This window comes from Budorcas taxicolor, chromosome 24 (genome assembly GCF_023091745.1).
Source record: "Budorcas taxicolor isolate Tak-1 chromosome 24, Takin1.1, whole genome shotgun sequence".
Taxonomy (NCBI): Eukaryota; Metazoa; Chordata; class Mammalia; order Artiodactyla; family Bovidae; genus Budorcas; species Budorcas taxicolor.
In genome coordinates, this window is record NC_068933.1 from 34,478,150 (window position 1) to 34,503,941 (window position 25,792).

The window sequence follows — 25,792 nt, forward strand, 5'->3', positions numbered from 1 at the left end:
TGTTATGTTAAGCTATGGAAAAGTGAAAGTGAAGTCGCTCAGTCATGTCTGACTCTTTGCAATCCCGTGGACTGTAGCCTACCAGGTCCTCTGTCCATGGGATTCTCCAGGCAAGAATACTGGAGTGGGTTGCCATTTCCTTCTCCAGGGGATCTTCCCGATCCAGGGATCCCACCCAGGTCTCCCACATTGCTTGCAGATGCTTTAACCTCTCGGCTATGGAAGCTACGGAAGATTTAAACAACACATGTTCTTTTGTATAATAGCATCTCTATTCTAAGGCCGGACCCCGGGGGCCATGTTGGGCCACCCCTCCTCTCCCTCCCGCCGGCGGGGGAAGTCCCTTATGGAAGGAGCCTCCCAGATCCCGGGTACCAATGACAGCACATTTCACCAGCTAAAGCCACCCCACTCCAGCCACATAAAAGGACCTATCAGCCCGCGAAGCCTCGGCCTGGCGACCTATCCGAACCCCGACCCATCAACCTGACCATCCCTCAGAACAAACATATAAGCCGCTTCTAACACAGTCCTGGCGAGGGCTTCCTCGACCTGCCTCGTTCGGGTCTGGGAACCCCGCCCGTGGGGCGCTTTGCCTTTAAAACCCTGTTAGACACTCTTTTGGTGTCCGGGTAGTCTTTACCTAACATCTATTTCTTCCAGATCATAAAGACAATGATTTTGATGTAAGAATTATTTTATATATTTATAATTTTTAAAATCTTGCAACAGGTTTTCCCTCAGTATCTTTGTTTCCTGACAATATCAGTAAGTCAGAATAGGAATTATTTTTCTATTTTGTGGTGGTGGTTTTTTAAAGTGTTGGAGGCAGAGTGAATGAGAATGATTGTACTTAAAACAGTCAAGGTGACTCTCATCAGTCAGATTACTGATGACTAATTTCAAGATGATCATCAGAGTAACCTGTGCTTTTTCTGCATGTAGCCCACTCTGTCTACAAATGCTCTTACCCGCTGATTGTTGATGTGAGTGTTGTGTGTGTGTGGGGGGGGGGGGTGGGGGTGGAGTCAGTCTTTGGACAGGAGTCTGTCCTCCTGTCCTCCTGTCCCTACACCCAGTTGCTGGCATCCAAAATAAAGCAAACTTTGCTTTCCCCCCCAAAAAAAAGTTTGTGGTAAGAATATATTTTCCTAGATAAGACAATTCGTAAGATGAGTTTTAAAAGATGATTAGTATACTATATGCAAATAAAAGGCTAGAAAAAAGCAGGAAGAGAAAGAAGAGTGTTTAAGAATAGCAGCATAGCAAGGTCTACTGAGGAAGCCCACACAGCTCAATATGACTGAAGCATAGAAGAAGAAAAATGGAGATGGACTGATTAAGCTAACTTACGATTGGCTTCCAGGGCCATGCAATAAAAGAATTTCAGTTTATTGTGAAAACAAAAAGAATACTTTTAAGCAGAGAAATGACTTCACTATATTTTTATATTTAAATTCTATTTAAGTGAAGCATTGCCGAGTATAAAGGAAAGTGAAAGTCACGCAGCCATGTCCGACTTATCGCAACCCCATGGACTATATAGGCCGTGGAATTCTCCAGGCCAGAATACTGGAGTGGACAGTCTTTCCCTTCCCCAAGATATCTTCCCAACTCAGGGATCAAACCCAGGTTTCCTGAATTGCAGGCTGATTCTTTACCAACTGAGCCACAAGGGAAGCCCATTGTAAAGAAATAAGTATTTAAATGACTCTGGTAGTAGTTGGGGGGAAAATTGTAAGGGTAGGATAAAATAGGGATTGATCATAAAGGCAGCGTAATGAGCTTGTAAAAGTCATCCAAGCCTGCAATGATGGTAAAGTATTATGGGCTTAGATTTGGGGCAAAGATCAGTTTAAGGATTAGAATATATAATATTTCAGTAGTAAATGGCTATTGAAAACAATGGCAGTGAGATTGGAGATAAGGGAAACATAAGAAATATTACGGCAGTAGGAGGCGCAAGACCAGAGTTCTGTTGGATGAGATGGAGAGACAACTTTCAGGTCTCCAGCTGGTGAGCTAGAGCCATCTTCATGGACCTTCAGCCCATGTTGTCAGATAGGGTTTTGTCTGCAGAAGGGTCCATTCTTGGCTTCATGCTCAACTGTTTCTCTTGTGAAATTCTGAATAATTTTGAACAAGGGTCCTTATGTTTTTATTCTTCCCTGGGCCCCACAAATTATACCACCAGTTCTGAAAGATACCATTCACCAAGACATGGAATAGGAGGGAAAGATGAGCCTAGTTCTTATCATCAGAGAATAAGTAATAAGTAAGCCTTGAATTTATCTCTTGGCAGTAGACTGTCTGCTCAAAACCTTGAACCTTGATGCAGGTTTTCTAAGCGTTTTCCTGGGTCTTCATGAAAAGTATACAGCACATGTTGGGTGCGTTAAGGTATTTCTTAGGAAGCTTCTACAGCAGTCCAGTAAAGATGTCTAGTAGATGACAGAAGAGATCCAACTAGAAATGAAATGCTGGGAGTCCTCAGCTGAAGATGATGGTTGAACTCTGAAGAGAGATGACCACCCAAGGAGAGGGTAATCAGGACCTGAGCTAGGGAGATCACCAGTGGTAAACTGTAACTAGAACAACAAGAGAGGAAAACCCGAAAAGGGAAGCCATGCCTTCACGGTTAAAGGCAACGATTTTGGCTCCAGATGGCTCCAGCCCTGACACGAACACTTATGAAGAAGTATGGCCTTAGGCTCTTACTTAACTTCCGAATGCTGCAGGTTCCTCAGCTGAATGATGGGAATAATAGTGACTCACTTACAGGGCTGTTTGGGAAGGTTAAATCAGATACTCTATGGAAGATGCTTACCTTAGGACTTGGAACAGACGAAAACGATCAGTGAGTGTTAACTGTCAGTTTTTTCTTTTAATACAGTTTTAAATACAGTCCAACCAGAAGGGATACGTTTCATCCACTTCATTTCAGTTGCTCAGTCGTGTCCGACTCTTTATGACCCCATGGACGACAGCATGCAAGGCTACCCTGTCCATCACCAACTCTGGAGCCTATTCAAACTCATGTCCATTGAGTCAGTGATGCCATCCAACAATCTCATTCTCTGTCATCCTCTTCTCCTCCTGCTTTCAGTCTTTCCCAGCATCAAGGTCTTTTCCGATGAATCAGTTCCTTGCTTCAGGTGGCCAAAGTGATGGAGTTTCAGCTTTGCCATCTGTCCTTTCAATGAATATTTCCTTTAAGATAGACTGGTTTGATCTCCTTGCAGTCCAAGGGACTCTCAAGAGTCTTATCTAACACCACAGTTCAAAAGCATTAATTCTTCAGTGCTCAGCTTTCTTTATAATCCAACTCTCACATCAATCAATACATGACTACTGGGAAAACCGTATCCTTGACTAGATGGACCTTTGTTAGTAAAGTAATGCCTCTGCTTTTTAATATGCTATCTAGGTTGGTCATAGCTTTTTTCCCAAGGAGCAAGTATTTCATAGGAAAGGTCAAAAGGAGAAGAGAGTTTTAAAAAATTAGTAAAGCAAATTGCCAGATGCTTGAATTGTTAATCAGAAAGGACTAAGAAGTTCCATTGAATTTATGAACAAAGGAGTAATTAATGAGCTGTACAGAATGACCTGAGTGTACTGCTGTTTGGGCTGATGGAGTTTGATAACTCAGGTTTTGGACTTATCAACTTGAAACCAAAACTAAGTATAACTGAAATTGTACCAGAAAACATGTAAATCCTAAATACTTCCATTGTGAATGCTTTTTTTTCTTTTTCAGAATATTTCTTGGTGCATTTCCAAAAGACCATAATACCCAGTTTAAGAAAAGGGGAAACTTTGTTGTATACTGAAATTATAATAATTCACCCAAAAGCTGATTATAAAACCCAGGACTCTGAAATGGCAAGCCTTACTATTAGCAAAGGAAGATCTTGAACACAGTTTCCTCTTGGTAAATAAGAAACATATCAAAGAAATCTTCATGAGGTCACTGTGTTCCCTACTTCAGAGTACACCTCTGGTCTGGGACTACAATGGAGTTACAGAACAGCACAAACTTCTACTTGGCATCAAGACACCAAATCCAAAAATGAGATGCCAGGAGAGATAATTCATTTCATAAACATTTATTGAACTCTAGACACTGGGCTTGCTGCTAAAGGCAAATACAAAGTTGGGTTAAATAAAGCTTGGTCAAGGAACTTACAATATGGTACAAAAGATTAGATAAATACAATGTTTGGATGTCAGTAGCTGTCAAGCCAAGCTTGACATGATGCTTGAAACATGATGGTAAAGAGGTTCAAGGTGATAGTAGAATTTTGCACAGCTAGAGGGTATTTATAGGTCAGCTGAAGGACATCCTTGAATGCCAGGCCAAGGACATTTGAACTTTGACTTACAATGAGACGTTCTTAATGATTTTGCGGCAGAACCTGAGGTGTTCAGTGACACACAGGTTCCATGGGCCTAGACCTTGGAAGTAAGAAAGGTCAGGATTGAACATGCAGACTGGAGTACATGCATACAGAACTGATGGTTAAGATAAGGTGGAAATACATAACACTGAGGTGGGGAAGTGGTTACGGTAATACTGCAAATATCTATACACCTTGACCTGAAGTGGGAAAAGAAGTCAGTGACTAAAAAAGAAAAGATCCAGTCAGGAAGAGAGGGAAGAAAGCTAGAAAAAAATATATCATATTAAAAATGGATTTCTAGAAAGGGGGGAGAACATGAGGAAAATAGTATTTACTGTTACCCATCTGATAAGTGCTTCAGTTAACATTCCTCATTTATCCACTGAGATAAACATTACTATTTCCTACAGATGTAGAAACAGAAGCTGAAAAATTTAAGCCACTTGTTAAAATAGCCACATAAGCTAATAGGAGATGAGATAGAAATTCCCACTCAGGGAGGCCTGGCAATTGGGCAGAGTGGAAAATTCTGGGTTGAGAGGTAGCAAGTCCAAATTCTAGACCAATTCTGATGGCAACCCCATCCGAATGACATTTGCTAAGTCACTTCCCTCCCACCAACCTCAGGATTTTCTTATGTTTCCTGAGAGTTTGAATTAGATTATGTTTTCTATAATGTTCTTTTCACTTTGAGTATTTTGATGTCAAACTTTAATAATGTTACAATAAATTCTTATGAGAATACAGAGAGAATGGATGAAAAATAGTTAGACCAGCATAAAAAACAAACAAACAAAAACCTGCTCCTTCTTTTTAATCTGAGATTGAATGAAAGGACAAGAAGATGATTCAGCATATACAATTTGATAAATTGCATTTAGGAGGCATAAGAAACTGATCTTCAAAACTGGATGGATATTGGTCTAAGAGGAAGTAGATAGTTTTAAAGGAAAGGAAAGGAAGGAAAGGAAAGTGAAGTCACTCAGTGGTGTCCAACTCTTTGCAACCCCATAGCCTACCAGGATCCTCCGTCCATGGGATTTTCCAGGCAAGAGTACTGGAGTGGGTTGCCATTCCCTTCTCCAGGGTTTCTTCTGACCCAGGGATGGAACCTGGGTCTTCCGCATTGTGAGCAGATGCTTTTACCCTCTGAGCCACCAGGGAAGTTGGATAGTTTTTAAAAATTACTTAATTTATTTATTCATCTTTTTTTTTTTTTTTTTTTTTTAGCTGTGCTGGGTCTTCGTTGCTGCTTGCGGGCTTTCTCTAATTGCTGCCAGCAGGAGATATTCTTTGCTGTGGTGCGCAGGCTTCTCATTGCAGACGCTTGTCTTATTGCAGAGCACAAGCTGTAAGGTATGCAGGCTTCAGTAATTGCAGCACTCAGGCTCAGTAGTTGCTGTTCATGGGCTTAACTGCTCTGAGGCATGTGGGATCTTCTGGGAATTGTTACATGAATTATCAGAGCACTTCCTACTCTCAGCTTTTGGACTTATCATAGAGAAACGGAGGGAGGAGAAGATGTGTAAGGACAAGTCAGCCTCCAAATAAGTTTGTTGACAACCTGGCAACCTAAGTTCAGGGTCCAACTGGACCAAAAGGTAGAATCTTTGGAATTTTCACAGTGCAAATCTATCATCTGGAACTTATCACTGGGCTCCATGTTTCAGTGAATTCAAACCATCATGGCACCTTTAACAGACAGCCTTGCAGCCTGATCAAGTGAACAGAGAAATAGCTTGGAGACAAAGATACCTCAGCTTTAGTCCATAATTAGTGGAGAGGCGATGGACAGGGTTATTAACATGTGTGTACTTCAGTTTACTAAGCTGTAAAGTAGATCTGGTAGTACCTGGTTCATAGGTAAAGTCACCCATTTTAGAGGTCAATTTTCAAACTATGTTTAATAAACATAGAGGGTTAAACAGATGATACATTAGGCTTTTCTTGAATTTGTTAATATCTGCTACCTTGTTTATCAAACTTCACGAAACATATATTCTGAGTGTCATTGAAGTTTAAAAAAAAATAAAACAGTATTTCTTAATGTCATTCAAAGTAATTATAATCTTGGAATATGCTGTTCAAACTACACACAGAACTCTTCCAAGGTTCTGATATACCCACAGAGTCCTCGTCCCCCTCTACTCATGGCAATCACTGACATGTCTCTCTGAAAGTAACTGACTTCTGGTTTTAATAGTTTACGCCCAAGATCCAGTTGTCAAAGTTCATCATGGAACAGGTTCTGTCAGAGTGTTTGGGATCAACAAAAACTCTTGTTTATTTCCCTTTTTCTAAAGAAGAGCAGATTTGTCTCTGGGTTTAAAATCAATCTTCTTGTATACACATGTAAGAATTTGTGTGTGTGTGATGTGATTTTGACGGCCTATTTGTTTTAACCAGCAACCTTTAGCTGTTTACTCAGCTTTGTGTCAGAGAAAGTCCATGGTAATGTGAAATTTAACCTCAGAGCAAGGTTCTCCCCTGTTCCTGAGACAACCAGACAGCTAAATGCGAGGGGGAAATGCTGTTCTGAAGCTCCCTGTGTCTTTGACGTATTTGGAGCAGTTGTCTCTTCAGTAGCAGTCTCGGCACAGATACTTCAAACAACATTATGGAGCCTCAAAGTCAGAATTTGAAGACAGCACCATTCTTGACTTTAGGAAGATTTCACATTTCTGAAGATTATGGCTTTCTTCTCCCAAATCCTCTGGTAAGGCTAGGGTCTGAGAGCAAATCAGTATAGTTTTCTTGAGATGCTTATTTGTGTGTTTGTTTGTTTAATGATGTAGTCATTAAGAGAGATGCAACATAAATGCCAAGTCTGTGATGTGGGATGGATAATACAAATAAGTACAAGTTGCTCAGTCATGTCCAACTCTGCGACCCCTTGGACTATACAGTCCATGGAATTCTCTAGGCCAGAATACTGAAGTGGGTAGCCTCTCCCTTCTCTAAGGGATCTTCCCAACCCAGGGATCAAACCCAGGTCTCCCGCACTGCAGGTGGATTCTTTACCAGCTGAGTTACCAGGGAAGCTCAACAATTGTGGAATGGGGAGCCTATCCCTTCTCCAGTGGGTCTTCCTGACTCAGGGATTGAACCAGGGTCTCCTGCATTGCAGGCGGATTCTTTACCAACAATACAAATAAGGAACAGGGTGATTACCAGCAAAGGCAAGTGACAGCTACAGCAGGGAGAGAGCAAGTGAAAGGTTTTAATGTCAGGTTGTTTGTTTGTTTGTTTGTTTGTTTTTTAAATGATTTCCAGTCATTCCAGTGATTTGTGAGCAAATGTGCAGTTATCAAAAAGAGAGAAAATTAGATAAAGATCAGTTATATGATCCCTGGGTCTGGAAGATCCCCTGGAGAAGGGAATGGCTATCTCTCCAGTATCCTTGCCTGGAGAGTCCCATGGACAGAGGAGCCTGGTGTGCTACCCTAGTTCATGGGGTCATACAGAGTCAGACATGACCGAGTGACTAAGCACTAGGGCAAGAAATTCAGTTTATCTTGCCTGGCTGCTGCTGCTGCTGCAAGTTGCTTCAGTAGTGTCCAACTCTGTGCAACCCCATAGACGGCAGCCCACCAGGCTCCCCCGTCCCTGGGATTCTCCAGGCAAGAACACTGGAGTGGGTTGTCATTTCCTTCTCCAATGCATGAAAGTGAAAAGTAAAAGTGAAGTCGCTCAGTCATGTCCAACTCTTCACGACCCCATGGACTGCAGCCTACCAGGCTCCTCCATCCATGGGATTTTCCAGGCAAGGGTACTGGAGTGGGGTGCCATTGCCTTCTCTGATCTTGCCTGGCTAGTGGCAGAGAAAAAAGAACACAGTGGACCTCAGGTGTGCTTGAGGATAGTAGGAGGGATTAGATATTCACAGATATGGCTGTGAAGAGGAAAACGCCTTTGAGAACAAACTGCAACTATTTCTTAATTGTTCTTAATGCAGTTCCTTTTCAACACTGTTTAAATCTTTGAATGTGGTTGAGATAAAAAATGGTAAAACTGCAAGAGTGCTTAGAAACTGAAGACCAGAAGTGGCTTGCTCAAAGTCATATTACTGGAAAAAGCAGAAGTACTCAGGACTCTTGATTTCTTTTTTTCTACTATGTTATAAATAAGGGCCAAGACGACTCAGCTAAAAATCTAGAGACCCAATGTTACAATCACTGCAATCATTTATTAGATGTAATTTTTTCTTCTACGGACCTAATTGGTGATTTAATCATGATTAATGATTGACCTAGAATTTAATGAACTTTTATGGAATTCCTACTTCTGAGCGTGATAGAGGAATACAGATGAAGATAGGATCTATTTGCTGATCCCCAGTGCTACTCTGTAGAGCTGTTAGTTTTGAAATCAAGTCACAGATCTGCAAGAAACTTGAGCATTAACAATAATGACTCCAGGGTGTTATAACAGATGACAGTTGTGGCCCAGAACAACTGGACTGTGTTCTCTGACCTTGCCACTAGGCTGACCAAGAATGTCGATTTGCTAGAGGCCAAAGGGGATTCCAAGAAGCAGGATTTTCTATGCTAAGCCAGGAAAGTCCTGAACAAACCAGAATACTTGAGTCACCCAAAGTTATACTCACTAACTCTTGTGACCTAGAATGAATCATCAGCATTGCCTGACCCTCAGTTTTCACAGGCACTGGAAGAGATCTAGCCCCACTCCCACTGGACTGCTGTGGAGCATGGAAGCACTTTCATAAATCCAATGGACTGCTAGAAGGCAATTTGCCTGACCCTCAGTCCAGAGCTTATTCAAAATTTCATTCTGTGTATATAACTTGATTCAGGCACATTCAGATCATCTCTAGTTCACAAGAAAGAGCCAATCTACAGGCTAACACACTCTTATTGGGATTAAATATATACACTGAACTGAGAAAAATAATATTAAAATTATTGGGTAGGCCGAAAAGCTTTTTTGGGTTTTTCGATAGCATTTTATGTGTGAACATTGGGTGGGGCCACCATGATTGTGTTCCCTTCTTTGCTGTTTCCTTTCTTATAAATAAGAAAACCAGATGGGAAACAATAACAACATCAAGTGCGTGTGACTCTCTGAGACAATACAAGACCCCGTCTTTCCTGTGGTCTGGTTGATGCATACTCCTTAGAAGAAATTTCCATTCTGGAACTCAGATAGAAATTTGCTGGCAAACTGGATCTGTTCTCACAGTCATTTGCCAGAGTTCTAAAGATTGCACGTCTTTGTTTCAGTTTTAATTTTCTTTCCTAAACACCTCCCTTTCTGGGAAGAGGTAGGGGAGAAGTGTTGACACCAGAATCTATCTCAGGTTAACTCAGCTGAGAATCCCTCACCCATCACCAAATAGCAGTGGTGTCACAACAGGTCACAGATTGAGAAATATCAGCTTGGTTTTGCTAAGGGCTTTGTTTGCTTTTAGGGAAGTGATGGGGTGGCTATTCCATTATGTCAATCAGACCAAAGATGCCCTTCCAGCAAGCTTGGTTGTTTACCATAAATACTTAGAGCATGTAAGTATAATTATGTACCACAGGTAGTAAATATCATTATGTTCCAATGATTTTAATAGCATTTTTAGGTAAAGCTAATAAATACAAGAAATGGTTCTGATTTTTATCAATAACAAAGAAGAAAAGAAAGCACAGTCCAACTAATGAATAAGCAGTCATTCTGGCTCTGCGGAAAGGGGCTGACTTGGTTTAACATACTCTACCCTACTGTTTGTATAAACTCTCAAACATCTGTAGGGTCTAACATTTCAGTGAGGAAAATGTGTCTCTTTTAGTCCCATAAGAAAGTCACAAAAATTGCTTGCCAGTCATGTAATCTGTGTGTGCATATGTTTGGGTGGGTGCGTGGGGAGAAATTTTTCTTAAAAGAATTTGAGCAAATCACCTGGGCAGAAAAGGAGGGACCAAGATAGATGATAGCAGATTAGATTGGGGTGAGACCAAGGGAACTCAAATGTTAAGCTCACGAATTTGGATTTCACACATCTGATAAATGTCTTATGCAATGGCTGGTGAATGTATTCCTAGCAGCTTAAGTGCAGGCAATGTTCTGACAGTGATTCCTGGATTGTGTACCAAAATTAGCTGGGGAGCCTAAATAAATACTGATGCCAGAAGCCTAGCAAGGAGTTAAATCAGAACCTCTAGGCTAACTTGCTCAGTACTTGTAAGTGACAGAATCTATAAAAGACAGTGGAGGTTCACATGAGCAATGAGGGTTTTTAGAGGTTGTTTTTGGAAAGAAATGTGTGCCTAACTATGAGAAACAGTGAGAAGGGCTTACGTGCATACTAAGTCACTTCAGTAGTGTCTGACTCTTTGCGACCCCATGGACTGCAGCCCACCAGACTCCTCTCTCCATGGGATTCTCCAGGCAAGAATACTGGCATGGGTTGCCATGCTCTTCTCCAGGGGATCTTCTGGACCCAGGGACCAAACCTGGGTCTTTTAAGAAAAATAAATATACATATACTCTCCTGTAAAAATTTAAAGCACTTGTGAGAAGCAGTGGACTCCATCTGTTTAGAAAGAAGAGTAAAAAAATAATTAACACAGAAGACTATAGTTTTCGAATGGAAAGTAGAGGTAGGAATAAATCTAATATTTCCTTGAGAAAAAACTACCATTATTTGCTAGTATCTGAGCTATATGCCTGACCATGTCAAATGAGATTTGAGGCAATGATGGTTATATTTAGTTTAGTTCAGTTGCTCAGTCATGTCTGACTCTTTGCAACCCTATGGACTGCAGCATGCCAGGCTTTCCTGTCCATCATCAACTTCCAAAGCTTGCTCACACACATCTCCATGTTTATTTTATTTATTACATATTATATTACATACATATACATGGTTTATTACATACTATATAGCCATATAAATGGTTATATTACCAATAGATATAGTATTATATCTACTATATTGCAGAGATACACACAAAGAGATCAGATTTCGGAACACTGAATGTAGATTAATAAAGAAAGGTGAATTTGGGCGTGGGGAGGGTTGGACAGGATGTGGATTTCCATGCCAAGGTTAAGAAACCAAGAGAAAGGTGAGGCAAGCCGATGGGGAAGTAGTTGGACAATGGGGATAAAAATGGGGAAAAAAAGGCCAAAATGGTCCTAGAAACTGGAATCTGAAACAACGAAACCACTCAGAGTTTTTCACCCTCAGGGTATCGAAGCTGTAGAAAAGCTTAAGACAATACGGGGAGAGCTGAGCTGAGTCATCTAAGGAAGGATGAAAAAAATCATGCATCAGGGAAATTACACATCTGCTATTCTCAATCAAAATGAGGCTCTGGAAGTGAATTAATTTCCTAGGGTTGATGTCAAAATTACCAAAAACATGTCGGTGGCTTAAAGCAAGAGAAATGTTCTTTCTTAGACTTCTGGAGGGAAGAAGTCTGAAATTAGGGTGTTGGCAGCACACTCCTGCCCCAGCAAAGTCTCTCAGGGAGAATCCTTCTTGGCCTCCTCCATCTTCTTGTGGCGTCCCTGCTCCTAGGAGAAGGACTCCACTCTCTGTTCCATCTTCACATGGCCTTCTTCTCTGCTCTGCAATCTTCCTCCCTCTCTCCCCGTCTTCTCTTATAAGGACACATGTCATCACATCCAGGCTTCCCAGGTGAAGTTAGTGGTAAAGAACCTGCCTGCCAATGCATGAGACATAAGAGACGTGGGTTTGGTCCCCTGGGTCGGGAAGATGCCCTGGAGGAGGGCATGGCAGTCTGCCCACTCCAGTATTCTCACCTGGAGAATCTCATGGACAGAGGAGCCTGGTGGGCTACCATCCACATCATTGCAAAAGAGTCAGACAAGACTAAAGCGACTTAGCACACATCATCACATCCATGCTAATCCAAGGTGTTCTTATCTTGAGGTACCTAACTAAATGATATTATCAGAGACCCATTTCCAATTAAGGTCACATTCACAGTTTCCAAGCAGACATGTCTTTTGGGGAGAAAAGGGTTGGCACAAGCCATTCGGCTCACTATAGGAAATGAAGCAGAAAGATGAACAGTTACAGAAAGGGAGATCCTGGGTGATGGAAACCAAAGCCTTGCTAAGTTTTTTTTTTTATAATTATTGATCAATTGATTTTTTTTTTTTTTTTTTTTTTTGGCTGCGGTGGGCTTCACTGCTGTGAGAGCTTTTCTCTAGCTGTGGCAAGTGGGTTTCTCCTTGTGGCGGCCTCTCTTACTGTGGAACACAGGCTCTAGGGTGCTCAGGCTTCAGTGGTTGCAGTCCTCAGCATCTAGAGCACAGGCGCAACAGTTGTGGTGCACAGGCTTAGCTGCGTCACAGCAGCTGGGATCTTCCCAGACCAAGGACTGAACCCATGTCTCCTGCATTGGCGGGTGGATTCTTTACCACTGAGCCACAAGGGAAGCCCCAAAGGTTTGTTTTGCCCTGAGATCCCCAGAGCTGACCAGACAGGAGGGTAAATGGCAATAAAATGTGAAGGTACAAAACACAAAATGATCAAGGAAGGACGAGGGGACGGTTAAATATTGACTGGTTTTGTCGGCGGATTATTAACTTGTGTTCACCACTCTATGATCTCAATGTTCTGAAAAAACTGAAGAATATTCACATGCTCTGCTGAAAATTGTAGCTTTAAGATGAGAGAAAAGCTGGAATATGAGAAAACATCTTATGAGCCAAGGGTAGACAGCTAAACTAGCCCTCATGAGCTCAAAGTCCAGCCTTGTTTTTCAAATGTGAGCACAGTAATCAGGTGGCCACAGTTATATGGGAAAGCAGTCTCCATGTCAGCAAATTTGGAAAACTCAGCAGTGGCCACAGGACTGGAAAAGGTCAGTTTTCATTCCAATCCCAAAGAAAGGCAATGCCAAAGAATGCTCAGACCACGGCACAATTGCACTCATCTCACATGCTAGTAAAGTAATGCTCAAAATTCTCCAAGCCAGGCCTCAGCGATACATGAACCATGAACTGCCAGATGTTCAACCTGGTTTTAGAAAAGGCAGAGGAACCAGAGATCAAATTGCCAACATCCCCTGGATCATCAAAAAAGCAAGAGAGTTGCAGAAAAACATCTATTCCTGCTTCATTGGCTATGCCAAAGCCTTTGATGTGTGGATCACGAGAAACTGTGGAAAATTCTGAAAGAGATGGGAATACCAGACCACCTGACTTGCCTCTTGATAAACCTGAATGCAGGTCAGGTACAACAGTTAGAACTGGACATGGAACAACAGACTGGTTCCAAATAAGGAACAGAGTACCTTAAGGTTGTATATTGTCACCCTGCTCCTTTAACTTATATGCAGAGTACATCATGAGAAATGTCAGGCTGGATGAACCACAAGCTGAAGTCAAGATTGCCGGGAGAAATATCAGTAACCTCAGATATGCAGATGACACCAGTCTTATGGCGGAAAGTGAAGAAGAACTAAAAAGCCTCTTGATGAAAGTGAAAGAGGAGAGTGAAAAACTTGGCTTAAAACTCAACATTCACAAAACTAAGATCATAGCATCTGGTCCCATCACTTCATGGCAAATAGATGGGGAAACTGTGGAAACAGTGGTTGACTATTTGGGGCGGGGGGGCTCCAAAATCACTGCAGATGGTGATTGCAGCCATGAAATTAAATGCTTACTCCTTGGCAGGAAAGTTATGACCAATCTAGACAGCATGTTAAAAAGCAGAGACATTACTTTGTCAGCAAAGCTCTGCTAGTCAAGGCTATGGTTTTTCCAGTAGTCATGTATGGATGTGAGAGTTGGACTATAAATAAAGCTGAATGCAGAAGAATTAATGCTTTTGAATTGTGGTGTTGGAAGAGACTTTTGAGAGACCCTTGGACTGCAAGGAGATCCAACCAGTCAATCCTAAAGGAAATCAGTCCTGGTTGTTCATTGGAGGGACTGATGTTGAAGCTGAAACTCCAACACTTTGGCCACCTGATGCAAAGAACTGACTCATTTGAAAAGACCCTGATGTTGGGAAAGATTGAAGGCAGGAGGAGAAGGGGATGACAGAGGATGAGATTGTTGGATGGCATCACTGACTTGATGGACATGAGTTTGGGTAAACTCTGGGAGCTGGTGATGGACAGGGAGGCCTGGCATGCTGCAGTGCATGGGGTCGCAAAGAGTTGGACACGACTGAGCAACTGAACTGAACTGAACTGTCCTGTATAAATATTGTGAAAGTGAAAGTGAAGTTGCTCAGTCGTGTCCAACTCTTTACAACCCTGTGGACTGTAGCCTACCAGGCTCCTCTGTCCATTGGATTTTCCAGGCAATATTACTGGAGTGGATTGCCATTTCCTTCTCCAGGGGATCTTCCCAGCCCAGGGATTGAACCCAGGTCTCCCGCATTGTAGACAGACGCTTTACCGTCTGAGCCACCAGGGAAGTCTATATTGGAATATAATTGCATTGCAATGTTGTGTTTGTTTTTGCAGTAAAAAAATGCAACTTATCCATATATATGCACATATATATGTATGTGTGTATATATATATATGTATGTATATACATATATATCCCATTCCTTTAGAGCTGCCCATACACACCCCAATCTCACCCCTCTAGGTCATCATAGAACACCAGGCTCGGCGCCCTGTGCTATACAGCAGTCTCCACTAGCTATCGATTTTAGTAGCAATTGATTTTAGTAGCTATCGATTTTACCAGCTATCGATTTTACCAGCTATCAATTTTATGCATAGTAGTATATATACGTCAGTCCTACTTTCTCAGTTTGTCCCATCCTCTCTTTCCTCTGCTGTGTCCATAAGTCCATTCTCTGCATTTGTATCTCTATTCCTTCCCTGCAAATAGGTTCATCAGTACCATTTTTCTAGGTTCCATACATACTTATTAATATACTGTATTTGTTTTCCTGACTTACTTCACTCTGTGTAATAGATTCTATATTCTTGCATGTCTGTTCAACTGACTCATATTTGTTTCTTTTTATGGCTGAGTAATATCACATTGTATATACGTACCACAGCTTCTTTATCCATTCATCTGTCAGTGGACACCTAGGCTGGTTCCATGTCCTGGCTATTATAAATAGTGCTGCAATGAACAATGGGGTACATATGTCTTTTTGAATTATGATTTTCCCAGGGTATATGTTGAGTAATGGGATTGCTGGATCATGCAGTTGTTTTATTCCTAGTTTTTTAAGGAACCTCCATACTGTTCTGCATACTGGCAGTATCAATTTACATTCCCACCAACCATGTAAGAGGGCTCCCTTTTCTCCACATGCTCTCCAGCATTTATTGTTTGCAGATGTTTTGATGATGGCCGTTCTGACCAGTATGAGGTGATACATCATTGTGGTTTTTGTTCGCATTTCTCATAATGAGCAATGCACATCTTTTCATGTTTTTGTTGGCCAACTGTATGTCTTCTTTGGAGAAATGTCTGTTTAGGTCTTCCACTCATTTTTTAATTGGCTTTTTTGTTTTTCCAATATTGACCTGTATAAATCTAAAAGGATAATCTAGAATCATGTTTCTGAAACTGTGGGTTGTGGAGTGGGGAGATGGAAGAGGAGTAAAGATGTGCTCCTATGGATGCATAAATGCTGAGATGTTTAGTATTGTGTTTCTAATCTCTGACTAGATATAGAAAGAAATGTTTTATATCACAGAGATAATTTGCAATGTAAAAACATTTTCCATTAAAAAGATTTTAGTTTCCTTCTTTTTTCCAACTCAGGTCTTTGAATCTTTGGGAAATTATTCTCTGGGATTCATGAAAATTATTCCTTAAAGGCAATTTTATACATTGCTTTAGTTGAGTAACAGTAGATGATTAACATTACAAATTCTGGTTAACAGCACCGACAATACTATAATAGTCACTTTGATGCGAATTTGAAGTCTAGATAAATCTCTTACTAGTTTTAAAACTAGCAAGTCATATTTGCTCTCTTTTTACCTGCTTTGCTTGTGTGAGGATAACATGTCATGGGCATATGAGGAGGATCAAATTAAGAAAACCCCTCATAATGCTGACACTCTGTAATTTCAGTCTGAAACTAAAGACTAAGCCAGGCCCAGCTCCAGGTCCTATTGACAACAGGATAAGTTACTACTATATAATATAGATTTTCTAAATCATGACCAATTTGAGAAGGAATATTTTATCATATTTCATACCACAATTATATCAATATTTATGAAATTATGTCCTAATTTGATTTTGAAGCATATAATTACCATAATTATCTCCCAACTGCTTTTAATCACAACTTAAGACCCCATTATTGATAAAAATATTCTTTCAATTATATATAATATCAGGTTAATATGTACTATAAATTGACCATCCTCTGCTTGAAATCTTACTTCAAACTCCTTTTATTGAATATTTATTTTATTATTAATCTTTAGAAATTAGGAGACTACTAAAATTCAGTGGCACATCATTAGTGACAAGATTTCTTATGAAAAAAAAAATTAAATGTGACTATTTTGTTACCAACTTAATAAATTCATATCAAGTTCATATTTGAAGATTCTTAAAAGTAGGAAATTGATTATTCATAACTCTACAAAAAAATCAATATACCTTAGGTATCTGGGGGTAATTTATCTAAGGGTGTATATGTTTGGCTATGTATTTGTCTGTATATATATGTGTGTCTATATGTTTGCAAAGCTGCAAAGTTGTACTTCTATTGCATATCTAAACCTGCATTGTGTGTTTTTAACTCAATGCTATAAAATAAAACTGCCTGAAATTAATCAGTCTTAACAATATAATTTTAATGGTTTCATTAAATCCTATTTGCATGATAAAACATTGCAATTTAATGGCATTAGACATTTTGGTTAATTTTAATTTTCGCTCTATAAATACAGCCAATATATGAAACTTCTGATGGTTTAATTCAAACCAAGTCATTCCCACAAAAATTGCTTATCTTGTTCCTAAAATTAATTTGTAATCATGAGCTAATTTTGAGGACATTTGCTTAGGATGCTTCCCAGTTCTTCATTCTAGCCTCTGGGCATTCACTCTCTCTAGTGTGAGATTGATGTACCTCCCGGAGCTAATTCACTATTTCTTCAATTTTTTTTGCTGAAATTTTTTTATCATTTCGGCCTACTGCATATTTTTGCACTACTTTTAATGTTTCAGAACACTTAGTTTACAGATGTGAATTAATGTGAACTCTCTGCTCCCAGCCTAGAAAACAATTTTGATGGAGAATGAGACCAGAACAAAAGATACAGTTCCCCTAGGTGGATGAATCAATTTGTCACCAATGCAAATTTTTAATTCTTGTCCAATCTTCATCATAGAAATGCCTGAGCTCTTATTCTAAATGGAGACAGGTGGGCAGAGATGGTGAACCCCTCTCTGTAGCAGCTGCTGCCCAAAGCCACAGAACCTCAGTCCCAAATCTGTTTACATCCTCCAGAAAAGAAAAAAAAAAGAAAGAAAGAAAGAAACAGTTAAAAAAAAAAAAAAAGAAAATTTATCATTGCCAAGTTCTGCCTTGGAGGGCATTTTAACATCCATTTATTGTTACTTTTGGGCATCCCTGGTAGCTCAGATGGTAAAGAATCCACCTACAGTGTGCGAGACCTAGATTTGATCCCTGGATTGGGAAGATCCCCTGGAGAAGGAAATAGCAACCCACTCCAGTATTCTTGCCTGGAGAATCCCCATGGACAGAGGAGCCTGGTGGGCTACAGTTCACGGAGTCACAAAGAGTTGGACATGACTGAGCAACTAAGCACAGAACACTGTTACTTTGGCATACTCTCAAACAACTTATCAAAATATTCCTTCTAAACCTTTTCTATACTTTTTCTTGGCTTTTCTGATTTTATGTATCATAACAACTTTCCAGGGGCCTCCCTGGCAGCTCAGTGATAAAGAATCCACATGCAGTGCATGAGATGTGGGCTCAGTCCCTAGGTGGGGAAGATCCCATGGAAGAGGAAATGATAGCTCATTCTAGTCTTCTTGCCCGGGAAATCTCACAGACAAAGGAACTTGGCTAGCTCCAGTTCATGGGGTTGCAAAAGAGTTGGATATGTCTTAGCAATTAAAAGACAACAACAACTTTCCAGTGTCAAAATATACTCACAGTAATGCCAAACTTGGGTTGGTCTTTTAAACTAATGAATTCAGTTTGATAATATTTTATTTAAGAATTACCTTTTTGTATTCATACACTGCAGTAGTGTTACGGTTTCAGGGGTTAGTCGTGAGAGTCTGTTATCTTCACAAATTGCATTAAGTGCTTTCTCATCTTCATCTATTCTCTGGAACAGATAATATATCATCATTCTTAAGAAAGGACAGATTTTAGGTGATAAGTTTTTAATTATATTTTTCATTTCCTCTATGCTTTCATACTTCTAGGTGAAAAAAGAACAAACAAAAAACGACCTTTTACAGTTTTTCACTTGGGGTTTCAATTTAGATTTTCAAAGTATTACCAAAATTTATTGATATAATTCTTCTATATTTCATTAAGAATGGAATTTTTTTTAGTTCCTATGCTAAGTCACTTCAGTGGTGTCCAACTCTGTGCGACCCGATAGACAGCAGCCCACCAGGCTCCCCCATCCCTGGGATTCTCCAGGCAAGAACACGGGAGTAGATTGCCATTTCCTTCTCCAATGCACAAAAGTGAAAAGTCAAAATGAAGTCGCTCAGTTGTGTCCGACCCTCAGCCTACCAGGCTTCTCCATCCATGGGATTTTCCAGGCAAGAGTACTGGAGTGGGGTGCCATAGTTATTTTATAGTAGTAACTATTATTTAATCAGTGTTCACTTTGTACTAGACCTGTGTTAACCTTAGCTACATATTTTGTAATTGAGTCTTGCAGTAATCTTCATTATTCTCTAATGACTCCTGTGAACAAATTCATCCCTATCTCTGAAATCTATCTCTTGGCTGCTCACCTTTCTCTTTTCCACCCTAGTGCAATCCACCACCATTTCTTCCTGGACTGTTGCTTTGTAACCTGTCTTTATTTCCCCTCTTGCCCAACTATAATACATACCCTGCATGGCAGTCAGAGTGACCCTTAAATTTAAAAAAAATCAAGCCACATAACTCCTCTCTTTAAAACAAAATCCTATACTTTGGTGTATCCTCAGAGGCTGCTCATGCTGCCTACCCATCTCTTCAAAGTCATCTAATATTTTTGTCTCCTCTTTACTTGGCAGCTATGTCACACCAGCCTCTTTCCATTTTTCCAGTCTTTTATTTCCCTAAAAATCTCTTTCAAATTATACTCAGTCCAATAGATCACATTCTAATTTTTATAATACTAATAGTATCATCCAACTTTTCCTTACTGATATTTGAATGGTTTAATTTCACTTAAACTTTTAATTTTTTTTTTAGCTTTCTGTACTATTTTCTTAACCAGAAGCTGATTTCGTGAACCAGTATAATACAGTTTATGTTTCTATAAAATACATGACATCTATAAAATCTGTTCTTTTTTAGATTATAAATGTATTAAGAAGAACTATCCAAAGCAGAATGAAAGGAGGGCTGAGTTTTAGTCAATATCACCTGGAGCCCTGTCTAATTATCAATTTCACTTTAGGATTACTTAATTACCTTCCTTAAGAACTATGCTCCTTTTTTGACATACTGCTTACTATTGAGTAGGACTGAATCTCTGAAACTACATGTTAACTTGCAAATTTTTGCTCAAAAGAGCTGCAAGTGATTTCTGTTGAGTAGAAAATATAACCCTAAAGTTTGTGACGGTTGTGCCACAGAAGACATTAACCCATTACCATGTCTTTTAACTTAGCAATTAATTTTTTAGCATTCATTTTTTTTAAACTCTAAACACTTTAGTCTATCAAATGCTTTTGAAGGAACTTGGCCATCCTGCTGAGTTTCTCATTAATAAACTAAATTTATTTTGGACATGCATTTCATATTTGCGTGAGTCATATTTCAACTTTTGAAAACTATACTTTGACAGATATAAAAGTCCAGAAAAAGAATAATATCAAATAGGAAACTGAAAAAAAAAATAGAAAAGAAGGCCACAGATTTTATTATTTCTGTCCATCCAATTTCTGGGTCTTCTTGTCACTGGAATAAGGGGAAGAAAAACATGTCAAGTTTCTCTGGACTTCTTATTCCCTTGCACTAAACATCTCACCATTCTCCGTGTGTTTACTCTCAGGAGGTGCTGGAAAGTACACTGACCTTTGAGTCAGAAGTGGTTTGGCCTGACCACCAATGAGATGCGTAACCTTGGGAAAGTTACTTAATTTCTCTTGCTTGAACTTCCTCTATTTTGAAAGTGCACTAATGAGATAATCAATCCTAACTCACAACACAAGTGTAGATAGATTAAAGAAGTAAGCATCAACAGTTACACTAGAAATATTCTAAAAAGAAGTAATATTGGGACAAAAAGAACTTTCTAAGTATAACCAAAAACCCAATGCATAAATGAAAATGCTGGCTCACTTGACTACTCTGATATGAATGGCAGTTTCATACCTGCACCCAAAATGCAATGACAAAGCATAAGACAAGATATTCAAACTCATCAAAAATTACAGAAATGTAAACAATACAATGATAACATGCAAAATTTCTGGAAAACCACACAAACTTCCGAGGGTCATTACTGCTAGATGAGAGGATGAAAACAAGAGTAATTTTACTTTCCACCTTCTAAATTCTGTGCTTTTTGACTGTCTTGCCATCAACATTGACTACATTATTTTAATCATCGTTTTTGAGAAAGGAATATTTTTGATGCTTATTTTATTATTAAATATTAAAATAACTATAGAATTTTAGTGCAAAGAATCCAATGTATGTAGCTTTAAAAATAACCACAAAAAAGTTTGGTAATACTCAACCTTGTTAGAATCATAAATAAACTGACACTCCCATTATATATTACATATTATATAAATGCAACTATCAATTCATGTAACTTTTCTGTAAGAAAACCAAGAAGTAGCTCTCAACCATTCCACGTGCAAAAATCTTTCATTCAGTAAATCCACATTTATAAATTTATCCTGTTAATGAGACAATACCTAAAAATGCACATATAGGAATGACTGTTTCAGATTTGTTAATGATAGCCAAAAATTGTAAGCAATTACCAATATTCATTCATAGCACATTAGGATTGTCAGCAGGTGTTGAAACAGATGTGATAGAGAAGTATTACCTAACACCAAAAGGGATGCTGTGTAGAGAAATACTCATCAGCTGGTCCTGCCCCCAACACTGTAACTTAAAAAAGAATCTGGCAGTCAGAAAGCAATGAAAATAATTCAATATTTTATTCAGCTGCTAGAGGAAAAACCCGCAGGAAGGGTGGGTATTTAACAAAAAAAGTTATTTGTTTATTTAAGTTTTATTTTTGGTTGCTCTGGGTCTTCACTGCTGTGCGTGGGCTTCCTCTAGTTGTGGGGAGTAGGGAACTATCCTTCCTTGCAGGGTGCTGACTTCCTATCTCATGGTGGCTTCTATTGTTGCGGAGTACAGACTCTAGGCACCCAGGCTTCAGCAGTCACAGGGCACCAGCTCAGATGCTCCTCAGCATGTGGAATATTCCCGGATCAGCAATCAAACCCATGCCCCCTGCATTAACAGGTGGATTCTCAACCACTAGACCACCAAGGAAACCCTGGTGGGTACATTTTTAATGGATTGTAAACTAGCTTTAACATCCTTCCTCCCTTCACTTTTGAGGTCCCCACATCAGTGGTTTTCAAACTTTTGGTTACATTAGCTTCACCTACAGGGCTTGCTAAAACACAGAGGCTGGGTCCCAGCCCTGAGTTTTGGGTTCAATATATCTGGCGAGGAGTCCCCCAGATTTGCATATCTAACAAGTTTTCACATCACCCCAGTGCTGCCGGACGGGAACTGCATTTGGAGAACCCAGAGGTTCTCAAAGCTCACTGTTTTCGTATATTTGCGGGGTGATATGGGAGTCCAAACACTTGAACTGCTTAAAGAAGGGAGAGGATGATAAAGAGGAAGAAGGGTAAGAAGCATCTAGGAGTCTAAGGGGAAAGGAGGTATTAAAGAATAGAGGGTGGCTTAGACTGAGGAACAATGGAGTATTTAAAGATTTCAATGCAAGCCCAGAAACAAAAATCCATGATGCTGTATATATTATTATGTTATATTATATATTATAATATAATTATATTATATATTATAATATAGTAAAGTAATTATTATACTAATATATAATTTATATATGTAATTATAATTATTTATATATATATATGTATGTATATACATATATATATATAACTGAGTTCAGTGCCTGGTGTGAGAACTACAATCCCACAGGATGTGTCACGTAAATTGTGGGACTGTAGTTCCCACACGAGGTATTAAACTCAGGCCACCAGTGTGAAAGTACCAAGTCCTAACCACATGGAATTCCCCAGGGTGCTTTAATTCTCAGAATATAAACCCTTTTCTAGGTACCAAAGAAAGAAAGCCAGAGGTGATGACTGACTTACAGCTTTTTCTCAAACCCATTTAAAAAAGACCTCCTGAATACTATGAGTCTCTTTCTGTGATTTCCTTTGAAAATATTATATTCCCTTGTCTCTGTTGCTGCATTCAATTGTTGTCGGTAAAACAGGAGAAAAACAAGTTGCCAGTTCAGAGTCAGTTAACCATAAATCTCTCTGCCTCTGTGAGTGTGAGCATTCTCGACTCCACCCCCACTCTGTAAATCCCGAAACCTGGGTCAGTTATCAACTTTCTTCAATTCTGCGTCACTGCTAGGGAAAATGACCATTATGCTTATAAGTGTTTTTCACACTGGGAGACTAGGGGAGTATAGTGGACTCTACCTTGAGAAATTGAGGAACAGAGTGAAGAATACATAAGGAGAAAATGGTACAGTTTCTTGTTTGTGAATACGCATATTGTTGGGGCCCTGGGCAAGTCACCCCTGAATATGCCTCACTCATATTGATTATTTGTCTTCTGTTCTTTACATTCTTTCTTTCTTTCTTTCTTTTTTTTTTTTTTGATGTGGACTACTTTTAAAGTCTTTCTTTAATTTTGTTACCATATTGCTTCTGTTTTATGTTTTGACTCTTTGACTACAAAGCATGTAGGATCTTCATTTCCCAGCAAGGGCTTGAAGCCATACCACCTGCATTGGAAGGCAAAATTACAACCACTGGACCAGCAGGGAAGTCCTTCATAGTGATTATATTGAACTAAAGTTACTAAAGAAACAGTCAGGGTGGGAAGTGGGAGGGAGGATCATATATATACCCATGGCTGATTCATGTCGACATATGGCAGAAACCAACACAATATTGTAAAACAATTATCCTCCAATTAAAAGCAAATTTTAAAAAATAAAAGAAAAAGACCATTTAAAAACAGAAAGAAACAGTAAGTTCAAACGGAACTTCGACCCTCTTTTCTGTCTCTCTAGAGCCAGGAAATAAATCTCTCCTATGAAAGATGCCCTCCTTGCATATGGAAATAGGAAGACACCCTTATCACCATAGGCAGGGAATTTGAGCCTAGAAGCCTAAATAAATAAAACCCTGTTAGTTCTTTAATTGATGACCCCAGGACAAGACTGTATAGATTCTTCACTAAATTCCTGAAGCCCAAGGTTCATTGTCTTGTCCATTCATCACAGATTTATCGTTACTTTGTCTAAAAAGAATAAAAGTTGCCTGCTATGGTCACTTCTCAGGTCCCATTTCTTCGGTTCCATTTCTAATAGTCTGTATGCACAAGCTATTAAAAACATTTCTTTCTTTTTCTCCTGTTAATCTGTTTTATGTCAATTTACTGTGAGTCCAGACTCAAGAACTTAGGAAAGGTAGAGGGGAAAATTCCCCCCCCCGGACTATATCTATATTAAAAATTTTTAATTATGATAATCTGGTATAATTTGAGAAAGCTATGAAAGGGTGCCCCAATTTGTCCTGAATTGATAGAAGATAGAAAGCAGAGGATTAAATAAAGTCTATAATTTTCACAGGTTGTGCATTGGATGTTAGATTCACCCAGTTTTATTTTACTTTCTGAGAAATAAGTGACTTATTGGTAATTTATAGACCTACAGCTCTCCAAACTGTTTTCAAACTTTCCTGGGTTTTCTAAGTCATGATACTGCATTATAATATACCTACTATGCATTGTGATATATTTGTATTTTGTGTTTAATTTCCTGTTCCTTCTCCTATAATGAATTTAACACGCACCTCTCTCCTCAAATCATACAACCTGACTGTACACTACCGTTTGCTGAGAAATTAGGTTCATAAGAAATGAATTCCTTCATACTTCAGACTTTCTTGTTCTCTTTATTTAAAAAAAATTATTGATTTTTATTTTTGGCTGTGCTGGGTCTTCGTTGCTGCTCGGGATTTTCCTAGTTACAGCGAGCGGGGCCTACTGTCTCCTTGTGTTGCACAGGCTTCTTATTGCGGTGGCTTCTCTTGCTGTGGCTCTAGGACATGTGGCTCAGTAGTTGTGGCTCCCCGGCTCTGGAGCACAGACTCATCAGTTGTGGCACATGGACTTAGTTGCTGTGAGGCATATGGGAACTTCCCAGACCAGGGATGGAACTCTGTCTCCTGCATTGGCAGGCAGATTCTTTACCACTAAGCCACCAGGGCAGCCCTCCTATTCCTTTAACTATGTTCCATCGGGGCTCTTTCTCTTCTCCTCTCCTTCCTCATGATTCTTTTCTTTTTTATTTCCTCTCTCCTTTTTCTTTAGTCTGTGCTTCTTGAGTAGCAGACTGTAAACCACTCAAATCATTTATTCTTCAGTGGAAACAGCTCTCAAACACAAACTTCCCCCTTGTTAATGCCCTATGTTGTTGTTTCATCGCTAAGTCATGTCTGACTCTTTGCAACCCCATGGACTGTAGCCTACCTGGCTCCTCTACTCATGGAATATTCCAGGCAAGAATACTGGAGTGGGTCGCCATTTCCTTCTCAAGGGGATCTTCCTGACCCAGGGATTGAACCTGCATCTCCTGCTTTGGCAGGCGGATTCTTTACCACTGAGCCACCTGGGAAGCCCTAATACCTTATGGTGCTCCCAAAAAAGTAATTCACGTATTCAGTCTCTATGCTTTTACCTCTTCAGTACACTATACTCAAACCCTGTTTCCATGACCCCGATCTGAATTGGTATATATGTGTTAGTGATGTTTCAGTCTTTATTTTAAATAGGTAACCTTACTTAAAATAATGCATTTGGCCATTTGATAGATAAATCGCTGTTGTTCACTCACTCAGTTATGTCCGACTCTTTGAGACTCCATGGACTGCAGCAAGTCAGACTTCCTTGTTCTTAACCATCTCCCAGAGTTTGCTCAAACTCACGTCCATTGAGTCAA

The 25,792-nt window shown here is 39.6% G+C and overlaps 1 protein-coding gene across 1 annotated transcript in view; it reads left to right on the plus strand.

Moving 5' to 3' along the window:
- Positions 1-7,008: 7,008 nt before the first annotated feature.
- IDO2 (indoleamine 2,3-dioxygenase 2) overlaps positions 7,009-25,792 on the plus strand; it is a 67,175-nt gene continuing 48,391 nt past the window's right edge. The window contains exon 1 of the mRNA XM_052661530.1: positions 7,009-7,116. Within this exon, the coding sequence (XP_052517490.1) occupies positions 7,018-7,116 (99 nt within the window). The 5' untranslated portion in view covers positions 7,009-7,017. The remainder of the gene's footprint in view (positions 7,117-25,792) is intronic.